The following is a 20,058-nucleotide window of genomic DNA, read 5'->3' on the forward strand; positions in this document are numbered from 1 at the left end:
GTTTTTTTTTTCATTTGCCTATATTACGAGGCCTTGAAGGGAAGGATTCTCTGAGTAGAGTTCCTAATACTCAAGAATCCTGATCCCAAGTTGAGGATTTAAGTGCTTTCACAATACTCCCTCTGTATCACAAGCTGGTTTTTTTGGTTTTTTTTTTTTGTTTTTTTTTTTGTTTTTAATATTCCATGTGTTGCTGTAATTCACTTCAGAGGTTGTTGCTGAGTAACAGCACTTACCTAAATTTGGTCTCTGCAGGATGGGACTGTTATTATCCGCACTGTTCGGAAAGGTCAGTACATGAGGACTTTGCGGCCACCTCGTGAGAGTTCTCTCCTGCTGACTGTTCCCAACCTGGCTGTGTCTTGGGAAGGTCATATAGTTGTCCACACCAGCATAGAAGGAAAGACCACTCTTAAGGTACTTAAGTTCATGGAATACCTTTGCTTGTTTTGCTGAAGACTAATCACAAACATGCTTAATTTTATCCTTGTTTCCTAAAGATATGAGGCTTATTTGGTCCATGCTATGTTTGATTTGTCTGTTTCCTTCTTTTTTCTTATTCTACTAGTTGATTTTAGTGAAATTTGATGGAGAGGTAAAAATCAGAGACATAATGTGTTCTGATAGGTTTCATGAAAATCTCCTAGCCACCTGCAAGGAAGATGCTCAAGCATGCACTAATGAATCTTCCTGCAAGAGCTGCTTTGGGATGCAAAACTGGGGGAAAACAGTTCCACTACTCACAGAAATAATAGAGAGCAGCCAATCTGGGGTGCAAGATGCCCTGGGACTACACTAGTATTTCTTAGCCTTGGGGTGAAGAAACAGCTATAAGGTTCACAGTATAACTTGTTCAGTCTATTGTGAGAGTGGTTATGTAGTTGATCTGATAAAGCTAGAGCTGTTGTGATTTTTACGAGCATGGGAAATTGCCTGAAAGACAGGTTTCTTGGAGGTAGGTATTCTAGCTACATTGGGAGACTGGGGAGAGATGAGACTGTGGTATTGTCAGGCTGGAAAAATTTAAGATGGTCATGCTGGCTGGTTCTTTAATCCATCAAGAATTCATTGCTCTGTCCAGAAAGTGCTTCTACCTGTAGCTCTGTGAAATAAACGTTTCCTTCTGCTTTTCACTTCCTAAAAGGGTTAAAGATAAAAGGGGGCTCTCTCCCTTTTCTCTTCCTTAACAAAAACCCTCAGAAAGAATAGGGACCTGCCCATTAATTCCATGAATGTTTCTTGAAAACTTGGAATTGATCAGGATGGACAGGTAAGAAGTTTCAGTGTTACACCAAGAAGTAAAGAGGAAAAACTTTAAGAAGGTCCACACAGTGTATACTGTGTGTAGGTTGTGTGCTCAGTTGTCTTGTATCATTCAACAAGCAAACTGTTGTCAGGAATATTGTCTGTAGATTACTGCCCAAGTTAACTCCTGTTAGTGAGCTGAAGGTACAAGTAATACATTCTTAATCCAGTCCATCCTCCATGACACTTACTTTTCATCTATTCAGGATAAGAACGCATTACATCTCTACTCTGTCAATGGAAAGTATCTGGGTTCTGAGACTCTGAAGGAGGAAGTATCAGATATGTGTGTGACTGGCGAGTATATTGTGATGGGCAGCTTGCAGGGATTCCTTTCCATACGGGATCTCTACAGGTAATGTACCAGCATCAGTAGTTTACTACTGAGATGCAAATACAAAGGCTCCTTTACAAATTGCTATAACATGGAGCTCATGGAGACTATACCTTCCATTCTTATTCCAGCGATGATGTAGATGGTGGCAATTGCTTTATTCTACGTTCCTGGAAAAACTCATTTTGGAGAACCATGTTGATGGGGGGGATGGAAAATGAGAGGTCAAACCAGGTCCCTTTCCTTCCAACCATTTATCCTGATTGTGGGCTGGAATTGACAGAATTTAGGAAGAGATGTGTCTGATACATGCAGGCCGTGATTGTCCCCATGTCTAGTTGGTCACTGGGAGCTCAGCATCTGCTGGATATAGTTCTCATGTAGTTCTGAATTTGGTTTTTAAACTCTGCTTATTCCTACTCTCTGTATAGCTTCATTGCCCTTCAGAATGGGAATGATCTTTGTCCTTAGGCAGTTGCAGGACTAATGTTGCTGCTGCTCAGAGAATGTCTTAATTTACTGATTTACCCATCTATGCCCTTCCTTGTTATTGGAGCTGTACTCTGGGGTGTGATTTGATCTTTCCTTAGGAGTTCCCAATAATTGAAATTGCAAACTAGGTGCTTGATAAACTGTCTTATAATGCATCCCATAGACAGTAATTTCAAATGCAGTGCGATTCTTTGCAGTATGTGCAAATAAATACGTGACGTACCTTCTCTGTGTGGTTTTTGTTCATTTCAGCCTGAATCTGATCATCTCGCCCTTAGCCATGCGACTGCCAATCCATTGCATTTCTGTCACCAAAGAATATAGCCACATCCTTGTTGGCTTGGAGGATGGCAAGTTGATTATCGTTGGTGTTGGCAAACCAGCAGAGGTAAAACCCACCATCAAGAACTTTCTCTACCGAACAGTGGGAAATTCAATTATTTCTGCTTTCCAGTTGAGCAAGAGGTCTCCTCTATGGCAGGGCAAATTTAAGAGCAAGTTTCAGTTTTCAGTGGGTAAGAAATAACTTTTGAGACTGCTCTACTGAGATTTCTCAGTAAGAATCAAAAGTGTGTAGGGATTGGAGATGGGAAACTCAGTTGGACTAACCTCCAGACTTTATCACTGACATATGAATAAGCAAAGTCATATTAGCTAACCTTTTCTGAACGTGTTAGTGTTGTCAGCCACTTCTTGATGAAATAATTTTCCAGAAGAAAATTGGAAACAAAACAGTAAGCTACTTTCTTTACTTTTATGGTTTCTGTCAGATGCCTTTTAATATGCATTGACTGACATTGGGGAAAAAATAATTATTTCTTTCTGTTAAGAATCTCTAATTGTAAATGCACAAAGAATCATTTTGTAGGTTCCCAATATGCTCTGTGCTCCATATGGTGAATATAAACTTGTTGGTGCTGCGTATGCAGTATCAAATACAGAGCATCCATCTATCAGATAGCTATGCCCAGTTTTCCTTGCACAAAACAGGTTCTGCTTTAAGTACTTCTCGTCATGACTGTCAGAGTGCTTGAGTTAGCTTAAACCTGCCTCTCTTCATAACTCAATTTCCATTGTGCTGCAGTGTATTTACTTGGAATTATGATTATCACTTCTGCATGACCTTCAGCACATACCAGAACAGCCTGTGTTAATTTAATTTTATATTCCGATTGTTAAAACAGGACAACTTAATTTGTCGGTATTTAAAAATGTTTTAGGTAGGGGGGGTCACAGTTGAATATTTGAAACAGGCTTCAGAGCATGGTAGTCTGATCTTGCCTGCAGCTGGTGGGAAGGGGATGTTTCCACTGATTTGTCCACTTGGACAGCTTTTTCCTATTGTAGAATTGATGAGGAACTGCTTATAATGTGGTTAAACACATCTTTTTAACGGCAGTTTTAGTCACTGTCACTTCTAAGTTTCCTACGCCTGAGAAAAGATCTTTTGTAGGCTGAAATGTATGTGTCTCATTAGACTGAAGGCTTTTTTGTTTTCTTTTTCAGTTCCTAATCACATCTATTTTTCTAATTCTGAAGCAGGTTTTGTTTCAAAGGCTGGGTTCCTTTTATAGATGTAGAGACTTTCAAACAGCTTTTTTCCAGTATCTTCTGCTTATAATTCAGATGATCTGCCAGATTAATATCCATGTAAATAGATTTAAAACAAATATCTTGGGGGGGGGGGGAGAAAGAAAGTCCCAGATTTTCCAGTTTTCTATTATGACATGAATCAATATATTTGTAAAGTGGGGGGACTATTTATTTAGTTAGTCTGGAAGGAATATATGAATTATTAGAATTTTAAATTCTTTATGCAGAAGAATACACCATTGTACTTCTGGCTTTTGGTAATACTCATCCTTAGAATAAAGGGAGACACCTTCTAAATACTTTATTATGCATAAAATGAAATGCTGCTTGGTATTAAGATTGGCCTTTAGTCTTTCTGCATTGACAGTATGATCAGAAATGAAGTATAACAAATATTTTTATATTTTAAAAATTACCTAGCTGTTTGGGATGTTACAGAAGTCTGGGGGATGTCACCTGGCAGTGATAACCCCTTTCAGCACTGTGCCTTTCCTGGAACACTGCTGCTCTGATGATACAGTTCCTACGCTCACTGGTAGTATTTAACTGTTGGAAACTTTTTTCAAACTTGTGCTGTTAAGGCATGCATCTTGTTTATTAAACTATAAGAGGTTTCATATTCTACTCAGCTGCCAGACTGTGATCACTACTGGCCAATCATAATCTGTGTATTTAAGGAGTTAGTTAAAGCAGGCTTTTTACAAATTGAGGTCAGATTGCAGGCTCACCAGATGCTGGATTTAATATGGCCTCTGGTTGCTTGTAATCTGTCTTTACTATGGAATATTTGGTATGAATTATTTCTGGTTTAAATTTTACCCTGAGTACTTCCCCCTGGATCTTTGGAAGACTGTAAGTTTGACACCAGGAGCTATCCTTTCTCTTTCCCTTGTTCTGCCACCGCTGCCCTGCAGTATTCCGTCACTTTAAGGAACTTGTCAAGGATTCATTTCAATTATCTTTTCCTTTTCAATTCTAGCAATTTTTATTTGAAATGCCCTGTCTGCTAATTTGATTCATTTCTGTTTGACCTTCAGCTCTTATTTTTTCTCTCTAACAAAACAGCAATCTAAACTGAAGACTATTTTTAAGCCATTTAAAGCAGGTTAAGTATTAAGTCTCCATTACTTGACAATATCCCTTTAACTGTTCAAAATCAGGAAATAGTGATTAGCGTTTTGTCTGTTTTGTGTCAGTCCCAAGAATCATCCTGAAGTGTGTAACTTTTGGTTTATTTGTTTTTAAATATTTTTTGTTGGTGTAATTTTATGTTTATGTAATACCTTTTAGTGTCTGCACTTCACCAGAATCAGTGTCTGAAGCTCCTTTTTAATTTATCCGCCTTATCCCTTCCCCCTCCTTTTGTTTCTCTGGATTACTTTAAACAGATGCGCTCAGGTCAGCTTTCCCGAAAGCTGTGGGGATCAAGCAAACGGCTCAGCCAGATCTCATCAGGAGAGACTGAATATAACACTCAAGATCCCAAGTGACTGCTGCTTCCACCTTCTCTCATGGATTCCAGAAAAATGCTTAATCTTTTTGTCACTTTAAACGTATCTCCAACTTTCAGGGGTTTGATTCTTAACAATCTGTTGAAGATGAAGCTAGGGTAGAGGTAGAGTAATTTCCATACATACCTGTGCAAGTTAACTTGCTTGCATACTTTTCCTTAACCATATTGAGTTGGTCACAGCAGAATCCTCTCTAAATAGCTGCTAAAACTGTGTTTCAGGGAAACAAACAAAATACCCCAAACCTCCAAACCCAAACTTGCTAATCGGATTTAAGATAAGTAGCACTTGATTTAAAGCTGCATAGGGCCAGATGCTCCTTGATCACAGGGAAGATATTTGGCTTTGCTTTGACAGCATTGCAATTCCCCAACAGTAAACTAAGATTCCATCAGTTGTGCTGGTCTGAAATGGGGAGAACTGACACGACCTTTTTGATATGGTTTTTTTAGACCAATCCACTTGTGATTTATTCCTGTAAATGGCTATTGCTGTCTTTTTTTGTCTAGTTCTAGTTTTAGGCTGTTCTGCAAGGAGCATCTGTGTTGCACTACTTGATTATCAGAAATTGTTTAAAGTACAGAAATGAATAACTTCGGAGGAGTTGAAAGTGGTGGAGGAGTTGAAGGAGGTGGGAAATACTTGCTGCTGAGAATTATTTATATTGTTAAGTAGACTAAGACACACACTAAGAAATTCCTTAATATATTTTAGGATCCTGTAGAAAGACAGAGGAAATAATCAAATATCCACATTGGTCAAAGATTCTGTTTCATTAGTAAGGCAACTCCTGCAAACAAAGATAACAGATTTCCACTGCAAAATCACTTGAACAACATTGCAGCACAATTTAAATAAAGAGCACCTGGTTGTTTCTTGGCTTGATATTCACCAAACCAGTTGTTAGCTATATTTTTGTTTCTGGAAAGCAAGCAGGAAAACAGATAATGGATCCATTTTCAAGATGTGTTTAATACCTGGAAGAGGAAAATAACAGATCCTTGCATGCACTCTACGCAGCAGAATAGTTATGGACTGGATGCTGTTCTTGGAGAAGACGTTAGTGAGTGGTTTTGTTCTAGAGATATGTGGTGGTAGACGAGTGCATGTTTTCCTGTTGTTCTGGCATTTCTGCAAAGTAAATGTTAATGTTTCAAATGATAAGCCCCCTACTGTTGGGAAAGCCTGGTGCTAAAGGGAAAATACTATTTTTTGGATCGAAGTGTGAGGTTTTGTGTGTGTGTCTGTATATATATGTATATATATGTACGTATGTGTATTGAAAGAAGATACTATTCCCCTTGCATCCTTTGGGATAAGGGGAGTATAGATATAAGGCAGAGCTGTAAGTGATTGTTAGCTAATATGTTCCCTTTTGGGCTACCCTTTTCTCCCTTCTGCCATCGCTTTTCTTGTTTATTTTATTTTATTTTTATTTATTTATGGAAATGAGTATGTGTTGTATCTTCTGTAGATGTTATCAGATATTCCCTGTGGCTGGGGAGCTGTTGAACTACCTGAGGAATTCCATTATGCATAATCTCATTTCATTAGCTTTTAGCACAATATTTATTAACTCTATAGGAATAGTAGTACCTCTGCCCCTCACCCCCTTCAGGGCAATCTTTACAAGCTCTGTTAGTCTCATTACAACTGTTTTCTCCTCAATTTCTTCATCAACAAAGAAGTCCTTCTTAATGATTGATTACTGTGTGTTCTGTAAAGAATATTGTGTTGCTTTTTCTTAACTTCAGTAAATGAAATAATAAATCAGAGTAGGAACAAGTGGGTCTATGCATAGTTGCAATATTCTAACTAATCACTGTGACAGACTGGATCATCTGGAAAGTTAGGAGAAGGTCAGAAGCATTTCCTTGAGGCACTTGTCAAGACAGCTTGTAATTTCCAAAGATTTAAGTGGTGTGTTTTTCAGATTCTGTGTACACACACACATCCCAAACTTTCAAGTAAGCTGTAAAGTGAAGGCCTAAGTGAAAAATACTAACTATTTATGGTCGATTACCTATCCAATAACAGTACTAAAGATACGCTGGAAGTATTAAGCATGTGTGTGCAAACGTGCAGTAGGTTTGTCCTTTATGATTCCCGAAGAAGGGGTTTCTGAGGAGCTCTTTGGAGAGCGCTTCAGAAGAATTCCAGCTGTGAACGTGTGATTTTAGTGAAGTGGGAAGTCAAAAACAGAACTTGTTTGGGGGCATTGAGTTATGTCTTTTATAAGTGTGCGTATATGTACTGTTTTAAGTGCATATATGAGGTTAAGTATGTATATTTGCAGGGGGGAAATTAGGATGTTTCAGGCTAGGAGAATCAAATGTAAAAATGGAGGAGATAGGTGTTTAGTAATGTTTGGCCAGAACGTGGGTTTTCTGTTGTCACGTGCGTAGAGAGGTTCACATATGGATTCAAGAACCTCTTGCTGTGTTTTAGGTGTGTTTATACAAAAATGGAATTAATGAATGTGTTCAGTAGTTTAATATTCAAGAATACCGAATATACCGTGTCAGCTTAAATAAAATATAGTGTAGTTCCAATAATTGGGGATGCCAGAGTTAACGAAGAAGTGCTTTGATGTTTGAATGCCGTCATTTCAGTGCTTCACAAGCATTAGGTGATAGGCACAAATATCTGGGAGTAGTTTAAATGGGGGCAGTTCTTGGGCTCTCAGACTTGAGGCTAGTCTGTGCTCTGCGGCAGCCGCGGGAGGAGGGGAGGGACAGGCGAGCTCGGGGCTGCTCCATGCCCTGTGCAGGACGGCAGCATCTGCTGTCGTCTGTCTGCCCCTGGCAGATGGGAGGTAGGGGCTGTCACACGCTCAGCGCTCTTTCCAGAGTGCCTCCGGAAAGACCCCCATAGGTTTGAAGGTCTGCACTTTGCCTTTGTCTAAAACCAGCTTTAAGTAAGATATAGGCAGTAAGTGCGAGTATTAGCTGATGTTTTGCTTAATTCTATTTTAACTTATTTTTTGTAAGTCATCTTGGGTGTTTTGCTTTTTTTTTTTTTTTTTAAAGAAAATTTTCCTGGACAGCTGTTTAGGTTGATTGAATTGTAGTCTATTATACAGTGCACTGGGAATTAGTGAAGTGACTTCAATCCTTTTTTTTCTTCCTTTTCATCGAGGGAATAAAGCTTAGGATCCCACCACATTCTGTTTTTCATGTAGAACAATACGTATTAGTGAAATAATTCTTGTTTGTTTTTGAACTAAAATTTATTTATTAAATACGGAAATAAAGCTGTGAGATGAAACAATTCTGATTTAAGAATTCAGAATAACCAAGTCTTAAGTGCACAGTTGTTTCATAACGCTACATTTGTCAAGACCACCTTGGTGGTATTGTCTTGCATTTAATCTTTTGGACACCCCTAATGATATTTATGCTTACCTTTGACACTAAGTAACAGTGTAAATATATGTATCTAAAAGAAACTGAAAATTGACTTTCTTTGCGTACCTGTATATAAACTAGATCAAGCAGTTAGCTGTATTGTGTAACTTCTCCCTAGCACAGTTAGAACTCATATACCAAAGGATGATGCTTAGAAGACATCCCTCCTTTATTTCAAGTATAACGTGTGTCAAATTTCTCTTCATCTATTTAGTTATGATTCTTGGTGGTATTTTTTTAATGGTCTTATTTTTATCGATAGTGAAGAATCTCATCTAGTCTGTATGGGTTTTGTAGTGTATCAGCATTCAGAAAGTTATATGTTTGCTGTTCAAGTTGGCATCTGAATTATGTGAATTATACTGTATCGATCTATTTGTTATCTAATACTCACTCGTAGGATATCTAGAAACTGTGTGTCTTCCATCATCCGCATACCTTACCAACACCAGCACAAAATAATAATAATCTCCATCTTAAAGCTAAACTGTATTTCTCTTGTTGGTTAATGCACATTGTGGAAATTACATTTTAGGAAGCTTGTTTGATTCAAAAATAGATTACAGATTGTCTTGCTATTCTGCAACATTGGTTAAAAACAAGCTTTTTTCCCCCCAGCCTACCTTAGATCGTAAATGTTATCACAAAACAGATGCATCAAAGTCTTTAGAGGCTTTAAATAGTCTAAAGAATTGGCTGTTTTTTAAAGATCCTCTTTAAAGCTGTATTTTTGTGTCCCTAAAATGAAGTGCAAAGAGCTATGTTTCTGTACTGTAAAAATCCTCTATGGTACTGGTAGCAGTCCTACATCAGTTTGCTTTAAGATGCCTGCAGGAATGAATTTATTTGTATTTGCAATGCACAAGAGGTGTTTAATGGTGCCTGGGCTGCTGGGAGCTCTCTGCCCGCCTCCCCTGGACCTTGCCTCCTTCCTCCCCTGCTTCCCCTCCATGTCCCTCCTGGTGATTTTTGTTATGTGACATTGCGGAAAGTATATATAGCAATCGATCGCTTGAACATTTTTACTGTGTGTGTTGTATTTAGTTGAAAGTGTTTATCTATCTCCAGATTACAGTATGGTAGGGAGCTTTAAAGCTAGGGAGGGGGGCGGAGGAGGCCGGTGTTTCCGCCAGGCTCCGTAAGCGCCCAAACTGAGGCCTCTTTGGAGACTCCTGCTCTGTATGGTCGCCTGAAGGCACCCCTCTTCCCTGTTAAAGGCACCTTGCTGGCTCTGTTAGATGCCAAGGCTGGGTGCTGTGAATATATATATATTTTTTCTTTCAAAGAACTAAAAAAAACTTAGATTCACATAAGAATATGTATCTAAGGTCTGATCTAGTAAATACTGTTAGATGAAAGCACTAAGGATATATATAACTTTGGGAATTTAAGCATGTAGCTGGGTGCTTTCTAGAATGGGCTCTTCATGCTTTTTGGTTTAAAAGCCCTGTAGCTTTCAGTTGTAAATGTGACACCCGTTAGTAGTCAGCTGTTTGTGGAAGTTATGCTACGAACTGACTTAAGCAGTACATGTATACATGCTCTCTGGGCTAGTTATGAGCATGTATTAGCAAAACCTCCACAAAGTAAATATTACAGATGAGTAGAGAAATAGTTCTCAGATGACATACGCCACAAAGTGCTACACTTGTGCAGACTAATTTATTTTTAATTCTTCTTGCTGAGCATGAACATTGTTTTTTGGGAATGCACAGTCATATGTGGTGCTGTAATAAGCCAGTGGCAGCCCGGTAAGTACAAGGGAGCTAGTGAAAAGGGTGTCCAGTAACAGATTGTATTTATTTGCATTGCTTTAAAATTGTGCACATTTATTTGGCTGTGACCACAAAGATCCAGTCAGTGATGCAAGATGTACTTCCTCCTTTTGGGGAGAGTAGTAATTTTTTTGCAGTCATATGCATGTGGATTCCTTGTGTGCCAATGTCAGACTCAACTGGAGTGTTCGGAAGATGTCTTTCCTTCCATCCCAAGGAGCCAAATTTGTCTGATTATCTCTAATAACCTTGTTAGCACATGCTTTTTTTTTAAAAAAAAAAAAAAAAAAAAAGGCAAGGAAGAGTTTCTAAAAAGCTATTGCAGTTGATAAAACTAGGTAAAATATTATTGTCCCCTTCTTCACTATCATAGTCATCAGATGCCTGAATGCAGAAATGCCTCTCGAGTGGCAGCATAGCATGCTCTGCACAGGTTACCTTTGAGTCGAGTGCTGTCATTCCTCTTACTACTGCCAGAAGCCAGGTCTACAGTCTTAATCACCCTATAGGTGAGGAACTGTTTCTGGTGTTTAATCAAAGATATCACTTGTTCAGTTTTAGTTCACCTCCTTTTGCTGTGCATGTCTGGAAGAAAACTGGTGTTTTGGTTTTTGTTTTCTTTTAATTACCATTTACCCAAATGGCCCAGGTAGAATAGGTGTTTCATTGCTTTTCTTCAGAAGAGAGTTCCTCCAGTTGTGTGCACTTTCTAGTTTTGTCTGCTGGACTTCGGAAACCTGGCAAGTATTTCCCAAGCGTAGATCTGTGATTAGACTCAGTGCAGACACAATTTCATAACACATCTGTCCTAGAAGCACAATTGTCAGTATAGATTATGGTTTAAAGCTGCTAAGATGTCTTGAGATACAAAACATCCAGCCATATTTATAGTAGGTGTAACTTAGAGGCCACTCATTTAACTTCCTATCTAGTCAGTATTTACTCTTGAGGGAGCCATATTTTTTGTCTCGAAGCAACTGTTTAAAATAAACTATTCATGTATCTGACCATACTGCTTTAGTCATAAGTAGCTGTGAGCTGTCACTTAGAGAAAGCCATGAGAAAAAACTTTTATGGAGAACTTGCTACATGTGTTCTGATTCAACCCTTAACTATGCAGGAGCAGCCTAATCTAAGAGTGGAGAAATGCTGCTTTTAAGAATTATCTCCCTTTGGTCAGGCTTTTGTTGGAAACTGTGCTGCTACTCAGTTTTCTTGATTAAGTTAGGTAAGGAAGACACTTGAACATGCTTCAGCATTTGTTTAAATTACTAAAGCTTAATGGGGGTGGGGGAAATAAAGGCCTTACTTATAGCAACAGTTAACCATATCGTCTGGTAATTTTTATAAATTGTGCAATTATGTGATTACAAATGGATTTCTAAATGCCAAAAAATGCCTTTCTTTAAAGAGTTAAATGTTAGGTCTGAGGAGTGTTGAATATATCTAATTTCAAAGATGAGCCTTCAGGCACTGTAATGAACTTGTTAGTCTTCTGTGCAATATCTTTTTCCCTTCTGGGTGCTTTAAGTGTATACTGTATGTCTTATTGTTTTGATCAGTATGTTTTAAGAGTGTGTATATTGGCTAATGATGGATTTTTCTGTACAGCATGATGGAAGATGTTTTAAAATTTTGCACTTTTCTAGGATTTGCAAGTTTGTAACCTAACAATTTTTAAGATGCACACTTTTGTACATAACTAAATTAGCTTTGTATATATTTAACATGGGTCTGAAGCAAATAAAAATAATTGAATGCATAAGTTCTCACTTTATTAATTGTACAAAAATGAAACTAATGGTGTGAGTACACTAAATGAACAATTCTTTCATTATGCAGGTAAAGCTAGGTGCCAGGAACAACTGACTCACTGTCCCGACTTAATTGTGTTAAGGTGACTTTTTTTTGGTGGGAGAGGAGTTAAAGTGGAGACATGAAGGCACAGATCCTTTCAAACTAAGAATAGCTGTGATTACTTGAGTACGGTAATAAAAATAATGCCCTTTTGGGGGGAGCGGGAGAATGGAGGGGGCATATCTGAGAAGTGACTGAACAGGGTGGGGAAGAAAAGAGCCCACTATTGCATATTTAAGATCTTTATTTATAAAGTGAAGCCTCTCCACCCAGCCTGGGACTAGACGCATCTCTTCCCTTGCTCCCCATTTTCTTCCCATGTGCTGACTTTTGCTGCAGTACAGGCAAGGCTACAGCTTTTGGAGATTACTGTCAGTCAGGAGGAAACTGAAATCTGTTCCAGGCTCATGTTCAGTTGGTTTCTTACCCCTGTAACCAAGACAAACAATGTTGTAAGCTTGAACAGGAACTAGGACTACTGTGCTTCCATCTGTTACTAGTAGGGATAGAACAAGGCATCTTTATTCCATGACTAGCAGAGTTTTGACTCTTTTCCTTCCCTGCCTCATGGGCTATACATCTTAGATTTCTTAGTAATGTTCATATGACTAAAAACAGGAACAGGAGTTCGCTGGTCCTAGAATTTGACAAATCAGAGTCAAAGTGACATTCCCTCGGCCTTCGGTAACACAGCACAGCCTGACCACTGGAGCTTTTTCTATGAATGGTGGCTACAGTTCAGGAAATAAGCAGTAATGGATGTAGTGCCACAGCACCGCCGGGGATAAGTCAGACTTCCTGCTCCCTTGGAGCATAAAACAGTATTCCTGTTTTCCCCCAAGAGAAATGGAGGCAAGGGATTAAGTAACTTCTGACATGGGGACACTCGCTAAGTGCCAGGAGTCTAATAGCAGTCTGTTTTCCTTTCTAGCTGAAGGAGGAGATTTATTCAGTCAAATTCAAATGAAGCATTTACCTCAAAAACAGCCGTGCTCCTGTCACTCCTTGCAAGGTGGCTTTGTCTCCTTCCACTAACAGCATTGCACCTTCCCGCAACCCCTTAGATAGGTGGAAATGTTTTAATATTATTTTCAAGCTATTTGGAAGGCCAGAATGCTTGTCATGAGCAGGCCAATGTTTAAAGTGTAGCTTTCCATGACTACAAACAATTACAAGATTTTCTCAGTCACCGTTTTCTAACAAAGATGCCAGGACAAAATAGGTGAGTTGTACCTTGTTTTAGAAGCTAGTTGTCTTGTGTGTTTAGTTTCGCATTTCAAAGAAGGCTATACAACCCCTTAAAGAAGAAAAGGAAAGTGTGTTTGTCCCCAAATTAGTTCCACTACTAATCTTAGATTTAGTGTAATCTGCCAAGCAACAGCCGGCTGGGTTTGTTAGTGGACAAACTTTATACTCCAATCTCAGAGTGGGCACAGGGACAGGAAACCCAAAGCTCCTGCTTCCTCAGACATACTGCAATTATGAACACACTACTGAATAGGCAAATACATCACCAGCCACCCACAATGATTAAAACAGAAGTATAAATACCTAGGAAGGGGATGTATCCTACCATCCACATGCACACCACCCCCAACTCGCATGTGCCTGATGGCCAGTGGCTGGACAAATCAGTGCTGCTGATTTAGTGTTTTAACAACAGGACTCCAGGCATTTAACATGCAGTATGCATTTAATTTCTTCTAATAATCCATTTTCTACAGGTGATGAAAATCCAGCATTGAAACTGTTAGCAAGAATGTAATCAGTCTTCCATGCCACAATTTTGTCAGGCTTGTCAGGTAGGGGAGCCGACACTGAAAGCTAGCAAGGATGCATTTAAAGTGTTTAGAGTGCTACAGCTGCAAGCTCCCTGCCTGGGAACTACTACTCACCAGAACTGGAGGGGTGTTTGGTTCTTCATGATACTGGCGAATTCTTTCTTCTCTTGTCTCCTGCAACAGGAGGATTTAATGAGTACGGATTTAGCTGCCCAGGCAGTAAGTTAGGACTTGGAGCCACCCAAGTACCCTGATGCTGAGCAACTTCATAACATTAAACAAAGCAGGCACTTCCCCCTCAAGCAGAATGCTTTGTCTGATGAGACTAATGTATTGGAGGAAGTGGCAGCATTGACTTTGGATATGGATTTTACCCTGTATCACTAGCAACAACTGCTGCAAGCTGATCAAACAGAACCCACGCAAGCCCAGCCCTGAAAACAGGCTTCCATTCAATTCGTCCAGCTTTTTTTTTTAACCACCACCTCTATGCCCTCACCCTCAGGACAACAGCACTGAGGGAGGTGATGGAAGCAGATGTCTAAGATACCCTCTTCATGAAAGGGGGTGTTGAGCCATGGATTTCCACTGACTAAATATCTGCTTGTTTGTCCTCAAGTAGGAACTACACTGAAGAATTTCCTTCTGCTAACAGCTCTGCCATGTTTCTTGTGGGTTGCTGCTGCTGAACTGAGCAACAGAAGTTAAAGAAATCGACCCAGGATTTGTTGGTAAGGAAACACAGGAACACAGCAGGCACTTGGTACAGCCCAGAGCTTACCCCCTCCTCTCAGGGAAACAGCAAGAGTTATTCATAGGGAGAAGACTGCTTGCTTATCTGGAGACAAACAAGCTGATTAAGTGAGCACCTACAATTTAATCTAAAGTCTAGAAGCCCATCCTGATCCTCTATCTCTTCATTTGTCCCCTTACTCTACATACTTCTGCTAGCCCTAGAAAAAGCTTTTATTATAAGGAAGAAAGTATTTGGGTTGTTACAAGACATGCACCCCAGAAATTGTGCCCCCAGGAACTGGCTCCAGACTTGGACTATTCAAGCATTAAATCCTCCTTACATCAGAGGTGTCCATCTTTGTGCTTGATGGTTAGTATTTTACTTTCAGCTATGCTAGTACACTTGCTTGATCAGTACTGCAGTACTGAGCAGTACGGTAGATTACCAGGCATGCTCTCTGCAGGGATACTAGTATTGAGGTATTTTCTTACACAACAGCCTTGCATGCAATCACAGACTCTCCCTGCTCCGATAGTTCCTTCAGATCTTTAAGCCTCTTAAGGTATGTTTAAATCTGGTCTTCTAGACAGAGAAGCAGACCAACAAGCAAGATAACCTATGGCAGAACTTCCCAGAAACACACTGCATTGCATGTTACCTGTCAGTTTTTCTCCAATCCCATGCCAGGTATGAAGCAACAATATTTCAGACATTGAAAAGTTTCAGTTTGTGAAAAACACTTTGTTCCAACTCAGTAATACTGTTGCCAACTCCTCACTCAAAGAAGAGCTTGTGGAGGCAGTAAAATATTATTGCCTCACTGGCACTTCCAACTGCACAAGGAAACAGCTGTTAAACGTTATAGCTTTGTAAAGCCTGGGAAACGCACACTATCATTACACCTCTGCATCCTGGTTACTGTGTTAACTCTGGTATGCTTTACTTACACCCATGTGAGTGCTTTTAAGATCTGGATCCAGGTAGTGAGGGTTGATGTTAAAAGGAACTAAACCCAGAGCCTGGAGGGAAGGTGGATAAACAATTGGCATGTCGTTGGTTGTATTGATGCTGATGGTAGCAACATTAGTTCCTGCACTGGATCCCATGTAGGGAATTCCATCCTGAAAGACAAAAGTAGGGATGTAGCATCACAACTGAAGACTGCATTTTACAGCACCTTCTATCAGTCTCAGAGATCCAGCAGTCAGATCAGGCTTAGTCCTTCTGGCTCATCTCGCTTCTAAATTTACTGGTGAAAGGGTGAGAGACAGAAGAACAAGAGCTCAGGGTCTGAGGTGTGCTAGAGGTTTCAGGACATGTACAAATCAGGTTTGTACATGTCACAGTTGTCAGAAAACCAACTGCTGGATGTCCTGTGTTCCCAACTCTGTGACCCCATCACAAGAGAGGAGAACTTATAAGGTTGTCACTGAAGACACTGGACTTAGCTATTAGGAGAAGAGGGACTTGCCTTCACTGCAGTTACAGGAAATATCTGAACTAGCTATAAACTAGCTCCTGAGGAAAGTAGATTAGCTGAAGATGAGCACCATGCTGCCATAGCATAAGCTTAACAGTGCTGTGACTAGCCTAGACTGTGACTAGAGTTAGTTCAGATTTGAACTATGCCGTACTGTGTGTACCCAAAGATTGCTGAGGTCCAGTTAATGCATCAGCCCTGCATTAGCACTGTCTTTGTCACATCTGTGGCCTTTTGAACTCTTACACTTGAGAGACCATACACCTAGACCTGAAGTCCTCTTTGAAGGGAGCTCTGGATTTAACTCTCCTGACAAGACAAAGCCAGAACAGTTGCAAGCACCCTTAGAGCATAAGGAAAAGACAGCAACCTTTTCTGAGAAGGACTTTTGCTCTCTGTAAAATAGAGCACTGGAGGATCTTTGCCTACTCTACCTTGTAGGGTTTCCTGATTGGATTGCTGAAGGCAAGGGGGAGCTGCAGTAGTTTGGGGAGGAGTCAATCTGTATCATCTTTAAGTAATGACGATTTCCCCATCTCACCTCTAAACAGCCAAAGTAGATTATTCAAGGATTCAAGGGGGGGGAGCAAGGTAGCCTTGATACCTCACACACATTTGAGTGCTTTCCTACTAGCTACAGTCCAGAGAACTTTAAATCCATAGGATATGATCTCTGCTCTTACCTGCCTCTTGCACTGGCACTATCTGCAGACTACACTAGTGAGTGCTGTGGAATTCTTCAGCTGTCTCCCTGGACATCTGAGATGAAGAGTCTCCTTGTGTGGAGCAGAAGCCACATACCTTAAACAGCATTTATGTATCTCAAGGTATATAAGAAACTGTGCAGTATGGAAGATCCTCTACTGGTCAGAGGACTTGCTGGGTAACTAATTTTTGCCCAGCTGAAGATAGCTACTTAGTGATCTTCAACCATATCAGCAATGAATTGTTGCCTTGAGTTGTTCAAGAGTCCTCATCTTAGCTCACTAGCTGCTCCAGTCTTTCCTCTTTCAGCTGAGATTCATACATGGAATGATCCCACGCAAACATGCATGTATCTGGATGCTGCTGAACAATTTGTAAAAATAAGCTATCTTGAGAGAATTGGTGCTAATATAATCAAACAGCTGACCAGGCTTCAGAGGGGGACCCAAATGTTGTTGGGTTTTGGGGTTTTTTTTTTGGTCCACAAGGTACACCGAATATTTGTATAGTCAGACAGCCTAGCTGACCTTTCTTCTTGGTAGCTGGCCTTTTCAAACATACTGTGGCTTGCATAAATCTGCCTAAAGTCATACAGCACTTGCTCAGTTCTACATTGCTAGGTGAACACCTTGCTTCTGTCCTCTTCCATGGGTGGAGCTGCTTCTCTGTCCTTTATGAGATTCACCAAGCCAGAATGGGGCTGCTGCCTTGAAGGGCTCAATGGCACTTACACCTTGCAACTCCAGTCAGGGAGGTACCTGAAGTAATTACACCATTTTCTCATTTACTGTATTGTCTAAGTGGCACATATGTATCCCTGGTTTATTTATTGTCTAAGTGGCACATATAATCCCTGGTTTATTAGCAGACAACCTGCAGCTTGAATACAAAGTGGGCAACACAAAGGAGGCATCTCAACCTGAAAAATAGGCATTCTGGACACAGGCTAAATCCTGCACTGCTCTTAAGTGGTATTTTAAATTGAGAGCCTTGTTTCTAAGATAGTAAACATCATTGAACTTCCCAAGGTGTTGCAGTCCCATGTCTGGAAAACTGCTCTAGAAGGGCAATTCACTGCCCTTGTCTTACCAAGCTTCAAAGACTAATGACAGCCTAATTTGGCCACAGATTTTTGCTCGCCACCTTACAAGGGAGGTCTCAACGTTTCAAGTACGTTAGAGACCAAGATGTAGGATCAGCTTGGGTTTGTCTCAAGAAAAGCTTCTGCATGAGATCCTGCCATTCTGATTTGGCCCGAGTTGTGCAGTTGTTACCTCAAGGACTCTTTTCCTGATCTCCTGTATCAAACTGTTGTCATAGAGAGCTTTCAAGAGACGGAACGTGTTGCCACCTCCTGCAGAAAAAGAGTCCAGCTTATTTAACATGCTTTCACCACCTGCTTTTAATGAAGTCATTACAAACATGCCAGACTCAACGTTTCCTATGCTCTCTTCAGGTTGTATCCTGCTTTGAACAGCAATAAAGCCAGAAGCTTCAGAGGAATGCTAATTTGGTTGGCCACTGGCTCGTGCCCCGAGTCACACTTGTAACACTGTCATTGGCTGTTTGGCAGGAGATACTAGGACTACACTCGGTTTGAGCACAGTAGACCTGAATCCCTTAGACCAGATAAAGTGATGCCACAGATTGAAAAATCGTGTTTTTAACTCTGAAGTACTGTTAAAATGAGTATTTTGAAACTGACTGGAGAAGCAGTTCTGTTGATAGATCTCGCCTGCTTCCTTCTTGACTTACTGTTCCTCGGGGTAACTGAAGTATTGTTTTCTGTAGCTTCTAATAATTGCTAAGCCTGACTCCTTCAATCTTGTCTCTGCAGTGCAAGCTCTGAGCAAGACTAATTCAGTGCCCTGTAAAAGCCCTCATGAGGTAAGTAAAACTTACCTACAAATATTGCTTCAGATTTCCTTACAGCTTCCACTGGATCACAAGATTCATGAATGCTGTCCAGCCCATAACCTTAAATGAAAAAATGTTTGCCTTTGCCAGTTTTGTTTAGAGGAGGGATGCAGTACGTTCCCCTTCCCCCTCCCTGCCACGTGTCTCACCAGACAACCAGAGAAACTCTACAACATATAACGCAGTACCACACACAGCCCTACACTAACACGGGGGCCTATATCCAGCTGTACCAAAGCACATATTTGCTTGATGGATACACTTGTCCAGTGTCTGAGAGAGCAGAGGATTGCACTCAGTACGTGCGAGCTGAGGGACAAAGTCCTGCTGAGCATTACCCCAAACTAGAAAATAAGAGATGGGAAGGAGCGGTCAGTCCTCAGCCTGGCGAAGGGTCAGAACAAGGTGTGCCGTCATTGCTCTAGCAATGGTAGCATTAACAACCGATCTGAGGAAAAGGTTTTATAATGATTGAGAGGGTTGGCTTTGACGAATTTGCCTTGCAGGAGGCAGCAGAGCAGAGGAAGTGCCAGGAGGCCCAAAAGAAGAGGGACACGTGGTAGCAGGCACCTTTCTGCCGGGGCAGGAGCGAAGCGCTGCCCCAGGCAGCCAACAGGTGATTATCGCTACAGTAACCGGTGCAAAGTCCCCCTGCGTGGTCCCGGCTGCGGGTGGAGGCGTTGCGGCAGGCCCCGCCGGAGGATCTTAGCTCGGAGGCCGGCCGTGCCCCAGGCGCACCGCAGCGCGTCGTAGCAATCGCCTCCTTCCCTCGGGAGGGGGCCGGGGCCCGAGCAGAGGTTTCCCCACGTAACACCGGAGCTGGCAGGACCCCCCCCGCCCCGGGCCGCCTTACCCAGGCTCTCAAACCTCTCCCGCGCCCTCCGGGCGTAGGCGTCGCGGTCGTGCAGGGCGTAGGGCACGAAGAGCACCCGGCTGACCTTCCTGCGGGCGACAGCGACAGCAGCCTCGGCCTCGGCCTCGGCACGGGGGTCCCCCGCCGCCGCCCCCCGCCCCGCCGCGCCGCGCCGCGCTTACTCCCCGAGGAAGCTCTTGATGTGCTGCTGGCAGTGGCCCAGGTACCCGCCGCCGTGCAGCGTCGAGTTGGAGACCAGCAGCAGCCGCCGCGGGCCCCCCATGGCCGCGCCCGGCCCGGCCGCCCGCCCCT

The 20,058-nt window shown here is 41.4% G+C and overlaps 2 protein-coding genes across 3 annotated transcripts in view; one reads left to right on the forward strand and one right to left on the reverse strand.

The window, feature by feature from the left end:
• Positions 1–12,176, forward strand: part of NBEAL1 (neurobeachin like 1) — a 95,179-nt gene extending 83,003 nt beyond the window's left edge. The window contains exons 52-55 of one of the 2 annotated variants that reach the window (XM_067298751.1): positions 256–417; positions 1,512–1,660; positions 2,384–2,519; positions 5,113–12,176. In XM_067298751.1, coding sequence (XP_067154852.1) covers positions 256–417; positions 1,512–1,660; positions 2,384–2,519; positions 5,113–5,214 — 549 coding nt within the window. In that variant the 3' untranslated portion in view covers positions 5,215–12,176. Of the gene's footprint in view, positions 1–255; positions 418–1,511; positions 1,661–2,383; positions 2,658–5,112 lie in introns of those variants that run through there. The other variant, XM_067298750.1, reaches the window with a different exon arrangement.
• Positions 12,177–12,500: 324 nt separating this feature from the next.
• On the reverse strand, positions 12,501–20,057 carry LOC106492338 (alpha-aspartyl dipeptidase-like). The gene is made up of 8 exons (XM_067298756.1): positions 19,929–20,057; positions 19,747–19,835; positions 18,879–18,953; positions 18,251–18,330; positions 15,739–15,912; positions 14,170–14,229; positions 13,251–13,333; positions 12,501–12,703 (listed from the first exon to the last, which is right to left on the reverse strand). The coding sequence occupies exons 1-8, from the start codon at positions 20,027–20,029 to the stop codon at positions 12,625–12,627; spliced, it is 741 nt and encodes a 246-aa protein (XP_067154857.1). The 5' UTR covers positions 20,030–20,057; the 3' UTR covers positions 12,501–12,624.
• Between the last annotated feature and the right edge of the window lies 1 nt (position 20,058).

The sequence above is a fragment of the Apteryx mantelli genome, chromosome 6, assembly GCF_036417845.1.
Source record: "Apteryx mantelli isolate bAptMan1 chromosome 6, bAptMan1.hap1, whole genome shotgun sequence".
NCBI classification, from domain to species: domain Eukaryota; kingdom Metazoa; phylum Chordata; class Aves; order Apterygiformes; family Apterygidae; genus Apteryx; species Apteryx mantelli.